The sequence below is a fragment of the Barbatula barbatula genome (genome assembly GCF_947034865.1).
Source record: "Barbatula barbatula genome assembly, chromosome: 11".
NCBI classification, from domain to species: Eukaryota; Metazoa; Chordata; class Actinopteri; order Cypriniformes; family Nemacheilidae; genus Barbatula; species Barbatula barbatula.
In genome coordinates this window covers 21,896,117-21,908,503 of record NC_136774.1, presented here as the reverse complement: position 1 = coordinate 21,908,503, position 12,387 = coordinate 21,896,117, and the positions used below count along the sequence as shown (strand labels likewise).

The window sequence follows — 12,387 nt, the reverse complement described above, 5'->3', positions numbered from 1 at the left end:
TGCCAGAACACTGACGGTTTGGCTCGCTTTGCACAAAATGTGGCCACAGTTCTCATCCTAAAAACTGTTCGTCTTTCTTTGGAACCTTTTTCATATTCTTGAAAATTCACAAATAAAAACAAATAGGGCCAAATTAGCTGTAAAGCATTGTAAGGATCCATTTTGTTTTCAGAACATTTTAGTGAGATGTAACACACATTTGCTTGTGTGTTATTTGCAGTTCCTTGTACAAACTCTTTATTTTTAACAACACAAAGTTAATTTGAGGTTTGCCGCAGGGCTTTACCAAAACACTCTGTTAGGGTTGAACGATATCTATTATTTTGCGTCTGTTTTTAGGTTTTCTTGGAAGTGTATGTAAGTAAAAGAATGTAGGGATGTTACAGTGCAGGGTTGAAATCTGCACCCAAGAGATGTGTTACGTACCCAGCTGGAGACGTTCTGGATCAGCAGATCTGGCCCTTAAAAGACTTCGCTGAAGTCCTTAAAATATTCCACTCAACCTGCTGTTTTCTTAAAGGGATAGTTCCCCCATGAATAAAAAATCGATCGTCATTTATTCATTGTCATCTTGATAAACCTGTATATGACCCTTTCTTCGGTGGAATACAGAAGAAGATATTTTGAGAAATGTCTTTGTAAATTTGTGTTCATACAATTGAACTCAATGTTGTTTGGTTACCAACGTTCTTTAAAATATCTTCTTTTGTGTTCGGCTGAAGGTGAACTCTCTTTTAACGTCTGATTACACCAAGCGATGCGACAACACATCAAATCTCATCCACATACAGTAGGAAGGTGTAGCATCTTCCTGGTGTTCAAAGAGAAAATGTGATGTTTGCTTTAGGTTCTGTTAGAGATGATGAAATGGTTCATGTGTTGGGTCCATCTGCTGTCTGTAGTCGTCTCAGCCGGAGCTGTTGTTGCTGCCAGTCAGAGGAAATGTGCCCTCCACCCAGCCTGCTGAGAAGAGACGGGGTGGAGGCGGAGCGGATTTTTGGTTTCTGCTGCAGAGCGATGAGGAACAGAGGCATGGAGGATATCATTAAGGCGGGGAAGTGCAGAGCAAAGAGCATCAAGGTGGAAACTAACTTTTCCTCTCATGGCTCCCAAGAGACCTCCGTTCAACGCCGTTCAGTTTCTACAGCCCAAATGATCTTAGACCAATTTGAGAATAAATTCAGAGCAAATCTTGCTTTTCAGACAATGCTACTGATAACAAGAGCTGGATAATCTCATATCTGTCACAAACTGTGGTCAGATTTGCAGCGATACTAAAAAAGTCTTCAGTCGAAGCCAACAGTATGGAGATGTAAAATGAAAGTAAGAATGTAGATTGTAAAGTAATCTGGATTTGGGTCAATTAATAAATGTTCGAGTTCATATTGAGATCTTCAATAGTTCTTTTGATTGCATACTTGACAAATCCGGTTCAGTTTGTGACATTTCTCTGAAACTCTAATGAAGACATTTGTGAGATTTTTTTACTCTTTTTCAGGAGAGACACGCAGATGAGACTTGTTTCCATGTGCTCTCTATTAAATCTCATTGATGTCAAGCAGAAGTGGAGATTGTAGCAGCTTTCGGTTGAGTCGTTTTTTTAAAAGCTTTCAAGACCATCCAGAATGCAGTTCGAGAAATGTACTTTCCTTTGAAGAGTGGTGGCTTTTTGATGATATGTTCAGTCGTATCTTGGGAATACGTTTCTTGGGAAAGTGGAAAACTCAAAATCTCAAGGAATGTGATGTAAACAGTCTTTTCTTTGTCTTTGACTGTACTTCACTATTTGTCGTCATTGGTTTGCTCGATTACAATGATCAGAGCACAATGCTATGCTATGCTATGGCTAAGGTATTTTGAATGCATTGTAATGGTTTGTAATGCCGTGTTAAATTCCCACCCCAAATGTTCAAATAGCTTAACTATTTAAATAAATACCAGTTACAGTGATTTATTTTTAAGCTAATGCCATTAATCAGACTTGTTATCAAAGACTTAAATACCTACCATTCCAAAAAGTTAATTCTGTACATTACTATCTATAACGTCACTGCCAACGTCAGTTATCCTTCTCTAACTGAATCTAGTTGTCATTTTAGTGACCCATATACAGTAACTTACTCGAAAAAACGGATTTGATTTTGTAGTCTCATGTAAGCTTCATGGTTCAGTGCATGGCGGTGATGTAGAAACACAGCTGTGTCCACACGTCCTCATTAGAGCTGGATAAATTACCCGAGACACGGCCCGCGTCTTTCAGACCCTGCCGGGATCAGAGAGGTCGCAGAGAGTCCACCGAGCAAAAAAAATCTGCTGACCTCCTCTTCTCAGCACTTTCTGCAAACCTTGCGCTCCCAGAGGAGAGAGCAAGCAGGAGCTTCTGCAGTCCTGAAGGAAAAACTGCTGAAGGCTTAGATTGCGAGAATCCGAATGTATTCGAGCAGAGAAAACAGTCGAGAAAGGAAGCACAAAAAAGATGCACGTGTCGTTCCGTCTGTTACATAAAAGTGGACATTGACGAATCTTGAAGGGGCTGTGTTATGAAAGACAGGATTGCCTTTATTCAAAAGCTTTTGATACGTCATGCGGACATATTGTAACATTCTCAATGTTAAACTTTATCGCCCGTCGAATGATGACAAATTGACCTTAAAAAAGAAGTTAAAATCGCTTATTTAGATGAGTTCAAGTAGATGATGTAAAAAATGTCAAAAATATACATTTATAAGGAACATGAATAATAAGCGGAATACTTCAGTGGAATAAAGAGCATTTAAAGGAATGGTTTGTCTGAAACAAAAATATTTTGTGGGTTAGCTATCGCTTTAAATCCAAAAAATCTGAAATATGGACACACATTTCTCACATGAACATCTGAACAGCAGTGGCGATACAGGCTCCAACATGAGCGAGTGGAATGCTGGCAAACCAACTGAGAATCGCAGACCATTTGTCCTGACATTTGGTGAAACACACACACAGCACAGCTTGTCTAGTACATATTTATAGATTCAAATGAATCCTGGTTGGCAGAACGTGAAATAATTGTTTGTGTGGGGCTTGTCTGTGCAAAACTCACCACCATGATGCAAGGGTTTTGAGGGAGGTTGCCAGGTTTTTGTGGGTGGTTGCCAGGGCGTTGCTATGCGGATGCTCAAGTGTGCTAAGTGGGTGTGAGCAGGTTGCAAACTGGTTGCTAGGCTGTTGCTGTGTGTTTTTTAATTTTATTTATCTGTTTGAAATTAAAACCATTGTATTTAGAAATACACAACATTTTACACTTTTACTTTGTTTATTGGAAAAAGCAACAGTCTTGGCTGTAAACTGGTTTTCCATTTAATTTGGTTATAACTTATTTAGTCTTTTTTGTTTATTTGAGGTGTAATATTTCTCACCTTTTCAACACAATATGATCTGTCTTATAGATTTTTTTAACACTGCAAGAGAGAGTGAGATCACCACAGCACACTGCTGTTATGAAAAATAACTTAATGACCGACTCGGAAAGGATTAATGCTGAGAAAGTGTGTAATGAAAACATTTGGAGAGTTCTGTGATATCTGCGGCGAAAGCCAAAGTTTGCCGTTCAGACGTCCTGCGGGAAGACCCGTAAAGTTCTTTAACGTGTCTGGATCGAGGGTCTTATCACGTTCGCCTCACCACCAGCGTGACTCCATTAGATGAAACCCAACACTAGACAAACCAAGACGGACAGAAAGCCCATGTTTGCTCTAGCAACACACATGTATTTGTCTAACATTCATTGGCTCAGTCGCTTTTATCCGTCCCTCCCTTGACCTTTCAGTGTGTGTGTGTTTGCACGTGGACATGATTAGGTCATTAAACAATACCCACATTATTTTTCCTATAACTATACTTATGTCTTTTTAAATTTGCATGACTTAGTTTTCATCTTTGGACACAAAAGGTCATTCACTCTTTGAAACAATGAAAGTAAATCTCGCTCCAAATAAAAAAAAACATTCAAAAAATCATAGAAGGGGGTTGTATGACAAATATGATATAAATATGCCACACCTTACTTAAAGACACTAAATTACAATGAAATGTTATTTCTGATGAAACAGGAAGTTAGGGCGAGACATACAATGCAGTCCCTCCCCCTTTAAAAATAGCCAATGGCGTTTAATTCATCTCACTATCTGGAATGGAAAGCCAAGCTGAAGTGCAGAATGATGTCATAAAAATCAAATATTTGTTCTGGCAGAACTAAGAGACCACATTTTAGATGATTATACGTATCTTATAAATGTGAAGGTGATGTCATAAAAACTTTAACAAAGAATTCACCTTGATACAAAAGAAGTCATGAAAGATTGTTTGCTTCACTTACATGTTACTATTTTCTGAAAAAGACCTTCTGTGAATTAAAACTATTGATCATAGTCCATAATAACAATCTTCTACATTTTTGTGAGACACCTATCATCCACAAAAAGGGCTGCTTGGGCGTTTCAGATATCCACCCGTCTCCTGCAATAGAGATAATAACTAGTTATTGCTGACCACTTTCTACCATTTGAGCATTAAACACTACTTTGGAAAGTAGGAATCAGCCACTCGGTGTTAAATCTGGAACGGTCTGGGCTTCTGGTGTTTTGGTGTTTATGTAGGTGGCGTCAGGAATAAGGTGCAGTTTCAAACACAGCTCTGAGGTTTTGCCCTATTCTTCTTGTCCGTGACTTGGTGTCTAGGAAGTGACTCGGCCCGTGAGAGTGATTTTCGCGTGAGGATCCTTTCAGCATTGTTGTTATAGGTCAGTGTGAGCCTCCCATTTCTGTTTCCCGCACTAACTTCCTGTTTCACGAGCCACTTCCTGCACGCCGCTTCCTCTCCGGAGTTCCCACAGGCAGATCCATATGAATGTGACTGTTAAAAACACCGTTTAAGCTTTAGGGATGAATCTCACTCGGGTCAAGTAAAGGTTTTGAAATGAAAACAAACTCACTGGCCACAAAATCTCCAACTGATGAGTGACTCCTGATAGCATTGTATGCTTTGTATCAAAATATATTTATAATGGATATTGTCTTAAAGTGCACACTCTCAGTTTTATTTAGAGTGTATTCATATCCAGATTAGCTGAAGGCTTTAGGAATTACAGCTCTTTAATAGGAAGAACCCCCTTTTTTCAAGGGACCGAAAGTAATCGGACAGTTGTTTTGTTCTTTTGTTCTGTTTTGCATACATTTTGCTAAATATATGAGCACATTGACTGCATTACATTATAGCAGAATTTTGAAGGGGAGTAAAATTAATATAAGAACCATGAATATAAGATATGTCTGCCAACTCTTTAAAATGTATAAACATGACGTTATTTCACCAACTTTACAGTAAATGCGTTTGGAAGACATTGAAATGAATGGGCACTGTTGGTCACTCCATGACACGATTTACTTCCAACGGACGTCTATAGGAGTGTCCTTACTCTGTTTTTAAACGGCTCTGGTTGCATGCGGGTCAGGTCCGCACTGGCGTCTCACGCGGTCTGTTCTGTGTTTCAGGGCATTGAGTTTGTGAAGCATTAAACAGAAGCGCAGTACTCCACCCTCAGGCCAATCGCAGTACTCCATCGCTGCTCAGCGACACCCAGCTGCCAATCTGCTTCATGGCCAAGAGGCCTAAACATCTGCAATACGTATGACTGTTACAAACAGGTGAGAAGGTAAGAATGACGCTTTGACTTTTAACTCAATCAGTTTTTGCTGAGTAGTTTTGGCATTATCATGTATGTTTGCTTCGCCCCTTTGTAGATAAACGCACAATCAGGGGGCAGCAAGGTGACGCACAACATGGAGGTCAAAAGTCACCTGATAAGTCAAGGAGGGCCCGGTGAGCACTTATAAGTGATTGTTTGTGGGTGTAAAGGTTCATCCAAAACGCAAAAAAATATTTTATTTTAAAATGTCAACAGATTATGATTTAAACATTAAGAGACCATTCCATATTTTCATTTAATCGTAATTTCTACACGTATTGTGGTCATTCCAGTCCAGTGTTTGTTTAATTTGAACAAAATCAATCCCAAGGAGTGACAAAGTCATCCAACAGCAATGTAGAAGACACATGAAAACTGTGATAAAAATTAGATTTTGTCCTAAATACATGTACAGATATTACTGTTATTTTGCTTAAAAGGAAATATGACCTTGCAAAAAATGCAAATAGAAACTTTATTTTTGTTAGAAATTTGGGAGAAATATTGTCAGTAGTTCACAGAATGAAACAAACATTTTAATTTGACCTAAACACGGTCTACAAATGGTAAGAAAATACTTAAGAAATGGTCTCTTAATTTCTTCCATGGCTGTAAATCTTTAGTGTCCATTATGATATTAAACAGAATGTGTGTGTATTGTGTGTACGGCACAGAGCTCCAGGTCAGTATGGACAGTAAACAGCGTGCCGAGCGGATGGTGGAGCTGCAGGAGAGGCGGAGGAGCCTGCAGTCGTTGCTCAACACTCGATTGGCAGAACTGAAAAGCGTGTGTCTGCAGGAGGCGGTCAGTGTCTCGCACACAAACATGTTCTCACTACACTCGTAAACTCTCGGGTGTCGTGGCCTGCCGGTGAGGTGCCAACTCATGTGAGAGCGCAGAGATGTCGCCACATGCCCAGCTAATCTCTGCACATACTTACAAGCTTTTGGAATTTGGAAAGACTGTTATGGTTTTGCTATTTATTGCCTGGAGTATTGTGTTGTGTGTGTTTTATATCAGATGTATTTTATAGCCAAAGTTTTTACGGATTAGTTCTAGTATTTTATAGATTACATTTTCGGGATAGTTCACCCGAAAATGAAATCTCTGTCATCATTTATTCACCCTCATGTTGTTCAGAACCTGTATGTGACTATTCAGTGGAACACAAAAGAAATTATTTTGAGGATTCAAGAAGTCAATTGAAGGATTTCAATGTTTGGCGACTTACGTTCTTCAAAGTATCTTCTTTTGTCTTCTGCAAAAGGAAGAAAGTCATACAGGTTTAAGATGTTAAAAAGGTGAATAAATGATTTTTGAAGAAGTTTCATTTTTAGCTTAACCATTCCCGAATAAACCGTTTGATATTATACAGACAGACACACATTAACTATCACGATGCGAGGTTAATAATATTTTATATAACGTGTGCCCTTTGATGTTTGTTTTCCATTTATTTGGCAGGAACTGACAGGTGAAGTTCCTCATGAATATCCTTTAGAAAACTGCGAGAAATTCCCCCACGTGCGGCGCAAGGCCGGTTTGTCCCGCAGTTCTTCCAAACATAACACGAGAAATGAGGTGTGTGGATTTAAGATGATGTTAGGGAGAGATTAATTGGACACGGGATGAACTAGATATAAATATCAAAAGTTGCCCAATGTTTTTAATGGCATAGGAGGAGGACATCTTTCATAGCAGGACTAAGAAAACACTGTTCAGTGGCGCCCTCCGCAGACACGTCGATTCAGAACAACATCCTTCACACGGCAAAAGAACAGTTCATAGAGGATGCCACACAGGTGGGTTTAAACTTTAAAAGACTAAATAAATATATTTTTTCAAAGATCTATAAACGGCGTCTTCATAAAAACTCAAACAAAAAATGTTGCAGAAACAGTAAACAGTACATCCAGCATTCAGAAAGTAGTCCATTTCTATTTCTTTTATTGTATGTCAAAACATTTTTTTGTCTTTAATAGGTTAGATAGTAGAATGTTGTGTTACCTTTAAATATATTCATAACACCCTTTACGTACATTATAAACTCTGCGGTCTAACTCGTTTATCTGTGTCAACAACAGTTCAAACCAAGCGAAGGATTATAGATCAGACTAATCTACACTGATAAAGATCAGACTGAACTATGTTGACCTAACAGACATCATGCTGAGCTCGATCAAACTCGACTGAGATTACAGAGAACCATTTTATCCTGAAGAACAAATATTAAATCTTATTTCATTAACACATTAACATTGGCCTGATATCTTACGTCAGATATCAGAGATCATACAGTACTAAACCAACACAAATTAATCTAGAGTAAATGACCTTATCAGACTGTGAATGTCGAGCACACATAAAGGTTTATAACGGATCGGTTTTGCAAATAAAAAGACTGCCTTTGAAAAATTGGGATTTGCGTATGTGTGAATGTGAGAGTTTTCACACATGCACAAATATGGAAGAAAGTCTCACATCAGATGAAGCGGGTTTGTTACCGGAGGTGTTGAGTACTGACCTGTTTCCTTCCTGTTTTGATAAAATTACGATGCTGTTTTTGTGAGAAATAAGCATCCGCGCATTTATGTAGCTTGCACATTTATTAATAATGTTCGTTACCAAAGAATTGTATTGTTTTTAGATAAAACTATATATAATGACAGACTGACACCAACTTTTAGCATTTTTAGAATGAAAAACATCGACCATTTTTGTGATGCAATTGTTATTGTAATATATGAAGCAAAAATTATATATTTTTTAGTGTGCATTTCAAGTAATAAAAAAACACAGCTAACTAACACAATAAAAACATGACCGTTCTGGGTCTATTTTTCTGCCATTAAAAATGTTCCTACTTTGGTAGTCAATGATGTTCCAGGACTGATAATTGTTAACATTCTTCAAAATACAAAATCTTTCTCTGTGTTCAACAGATAAAAAGTAATTTATACAGGTTTTAAACAACCTGAGGATGAGTAAATGATGACAGAATTTAACATTTTGGGGTGTCAAACCTCAGGAGTGACAAAGGTATCCAACAGCAACCTGAAAGACTGACAGGATTACAACTGTGAGGATAAATTCTGGTTATCACATAAAAACATATTTTTTTAACTTTTCCTAAATACTTAGTACAAATAATAGTGTTGATTGCTTAAAAGTGAATATGAACTTGTTTTCTTTGCAGTGTGTGTGGTTGGAAAAACACAGAGCATCTTTTTAGTCGTTTTCTGCAAAAAAATGCAAATAGAAAATGTTTTATTTGAAACACGAGATGCATATTGTTAGTCTTCCACAGAATAAAGCAAAAATGATAATTGTAACTAATGACCTTATTGTACCTTATATAGCTATAAATAGTTATTTCAGAAAAACTGAAAATAATAAAAAAATTCTACACACAATCTTTTTTTCACTTCTGATGACAAAGCCACAAAGCATGACTAGACCGGACACAGATCAATGTTTGTGTGTGTTAATGGTCATCATTTATCAGTTTGGTTACGTAACACAATGTTTATATCTTCAGATAACACAGTAAAGTCAGAGAGTTGCTCCACGTCAGATTCAACCAATCAGGACACAGGTGAGTTATGGGACAATTAACGTAGTACGTTATTATATAAGAGAGTGAGTTAAGAACAATTAAATGATCAGATGAGTTTTCTTTCTTTCTTTCTTTCTTTCTTTCTTTCTTTCTTTCTTTCTTTCTTTCTTTCTTTCTTTCTTTCTTTCTTTCTTTCTTTCTTTCTTTCTTTCTTTCTTTCTTTCTTTCTTTCTTTCTTTCTTTCTTTCTTTCTTTCTTTCTTTCTTTCTTTCTTTCTTTCTTTCTTTCTTTCTTTCTTTCTTTCTATCTATCTATCTATCTATCTATCTATCTATCTATCTATCTATCTATCTATCTATCTTTGTATCTGTCTTTCTTTCTTTCTTTCTTTCTTTCTTTCTTTCTTTCTATCTATCTGTCTATCTGTCTATCTGTCTATCTATCTATCTTTGTATCTGTCTTTCTTTCTTTCTTTCTTTCTTTCTTTCTTTCTTTCTTTCTTTCTTTCTTTCTTTCTTTCTTTCTTTCTTTCTTTCTTTCTTTCTTTCTTTCTTTCTTTCTTTCTTTCTATCTATCTATCTATCTATCTATCTATCTATCTATCTATCTATCTTTGTATCTTTCTTCCTTCCTTCCTTCCTTCCTTCCTTCCTTTCTATCTATCTATCTATCTATCTATCTATCTATCTATCTATCTATCTATCTATCTATCTATCTATCTATCTATCTATCTATCTATCTATCTATCTATCTATCTATCTATCTATCTATCTATCTATCTATCTATCTATCTATCTATCTATCTATCTATCTATCTATCTTTGTATCTTTCTTTCTTTCTTTCTTTCTTTCTATCTATCTGTATCTGTCTTTGTATCTTTCTTTCTTTCTTTCTTTCTTTCTATCTATCTGTATCTGTCTTTGTATCTGTCTTTCTATCTTTCTTTCTATCTATCTATATCTATCCTTGTATCTGTCTTTCTTTCTTTCTTTCTTTCTTATAACTGTGGAAATATTTGAAAGACCACTGAGAGCATGCCAAGACACATGAAAACTTGAAATCTTATTTTCTACAGATACATCTTTGAATTGTTGTCACTAGCAAAATTATTGTTTTTCTATAATCACACACGTATAAAGAGTACATTCAGAAACACTGAAATAACGTGGAAGTGGTGTCTTTCAGAGCTGTATATTTTCTGGTTTTGAATAAAACTATATACGAGTTTGGAATGTGTTAGCATTTTTAGTTTTTCATGCATTTAAATAGATCTCCACGAGAGGGAAAGTGTGACTCTGTGTCAACCTCACCTCTCTCTCTTTCTCTGTCTCTCTGCACCAGAAGAAGTCTCTGACAGCCTGTCACCCTCACACTCCCGGCTGGTGTCGGAGAGCCCAGACAGCAGATTTTCTCGAAAACTCTCTCCTGTGGAAATTTACTACGAGATAAAAACACGCCGCAGCTCTGTGGCCAGCTCAGCCAGGTACACTGTTAACACAATACAACTGTTAATCCCTCTAACACCATTGTGTGGTAGATTCATAAAACGACCTAACCACACTTCTGTTTTTCTCCCAGCCCGAGTCATACACTTCCACGGAGTGTGTCGAATTTGGAAGGGAGAAGCGTACCAGCAACTCCACTACTGTCCCGGAACGGACTAACAGGAGTGCACATCAGGTCACAAACACACACACAGTATTCAGATGCCTGACTTAAGGCATTATTCATTGTTATTGGAGACGCTCCGCTAATGGTTCATATAACATTTATAAAAAGGCCGGAATTGATAATGGCACAAACGTTTAGACTTATATGCAATTAGGTATAATTAAGTAATGGATGCGGTTGGACGTTAATCGTAAAGCACCATTATTCTCCACTCAATCTAATTACATGTACAGAGCGGATTGTTGTTTCGCAGTTCTGGGTTGCAGCTGTAAACCTTTCCTTCAGTTTTATTGGTTCTTCATTGTAATGTTTGAATTTGTTATCATTTCAATTTACGTTTTTTCTTTATTTGTTTAGGTCAGAATCTTCCAGCGGGACAGCTCCCGCGAGGCAGTGGTCAGACAATCCCGAAGCGTCACAGCTGGCGCCTTCGCAGTCTCAGGATCTCCCGACCTCCTCAGGGTCCCACGGGCCGGGGGGCTCGCAAACACGACGCAGCAACAGCTCAGAGACGCTGCTAGACCGACACGCCACCGAAGAAGGATGTCAAAGGTCGCGAAACGGGCCATACAGGAGCTCAGAAGCACTGTTAGATTCCACTTTAAAACAGGCACAGAGGAGCAGCCCTGACCGCCTGATCGACGGACACCCTGAACCGGGCCGTGTTCGCTCGGCCGCGGGAGGAGGCGGTTACAACGATATCCTCATGGATTACGTTTGGGGAAAGCAGCAGAAGATACAGGCTCAGCGACAGCAAAGACTCCAGGTCCACAATGCTCCGAAAACTCGCCCGTGGCCCGAAGGTTCCAACGCTCCGCCCCCTCCCTACAGGAATGGCCAATCACAGCAACTTATTCTGGGCCCTCCGGCCTACAGCCCCCTAATGCTGAGGGGTAAACCCGGCGAGCCACGGAGAGTCAAAGTGAGCCGCACAAAATCCTGTGGCCCGTTTGTTCCCCTCCAGCAACATCAGCAAGAATCCATCCTGCTGTCGGCCTACACAGATGCAAACGGGACGCATAACCAGCAGATTGACCACCCCCACAGACCGCCCCACTACCCCTTCGAGTCGTCTGCCCCCACAACCCCCGACGATCCCACTCGAAGCCTACACAAGGCTCTGGCGCTGGAGGGATTGAGAGACTGGTATCTGCGGAACGCGCTGGGGCAGACGGGCAGCGGGACGAAGGGGAAAGAGGAAACGCAGACGCAGCGCCGGCGAACAACGTCCTCTCTGCATGGCTCTCACCAGCAACCACCCCTCAAACACCAGCCGCAGTCATTTCAAGGAGACACAGTCTATACACAACTGCCCCAGTCAGCCACTTTTCACGGGCATCCGCTACATAACAGGTAATTACAGATCGGATGAAGTAGAGTCTACATTCATGTGACATGTTAGTGAAACATTTGCAGAAATATCTTCAACCCCTGCC

The 12,387-nt window shown here is 39.0% G+C and overlaps 1 protein-coding gene across 4 annotated transcripts in view; it reads left to right on the top strand.

Moving 5' to 3' along the window:
• ccdc120a (coiled-coil domain containing 120a) overlaps positions 1 to 12,387 on the top strand; it is a 37,039-nt gene that overhangs the window by 21,610 nt on the left and 3,042 nt on the right. For 2 of the 4 annotated variants that reach the window (XM_079466964.1, XM_079466965.1), the window contains exons 2-10: positions 5,529 to 5,689; positions 5,778 to 5,856; positions 6,397 to 6,527; positions 7,188 to 7,304; positions 7,402 to 7,525; positions 9,262 to 9,318; positions 10,625 to 10,763; positions 10,859 to 10,960; positions 11,309 to 12,304. In XM_079466964.1, coding sequence (XP_079323090.1) covers positions 5,817 to 5,856; positions 6,397 to 6,527; positions 7,188 to 7,304; positions 7,402 to 7,525; positions 9,262 to 9,318; positions 10,625 to 10,763; positions 10,859 to 10,960; positions 11,309 to 12,304 — 1,706 coding nt within the window. In that variant the 5' untranslated portion in view covers positions 5,529 to 5,689; positions 5,778 to 5,816. Of the gene's footprint in view, positions 1 to 5,528; positions 5,690 to 5,777; positions 5,857 to 6,396; positions 6,528 to 7,187; positions 7,305 to 7,401; positions 7,526 to 9,261; positions 9,319 to 10,621; positions 10,764 to 10,858; positions 10,961 to 11,308; positions 12,305 to 12,387 lie in introns of all 4 variants that reach the window. The other 2 variants (XM_079466963.1, XM_079466962.1) reach the window with 1 other exon arrangement.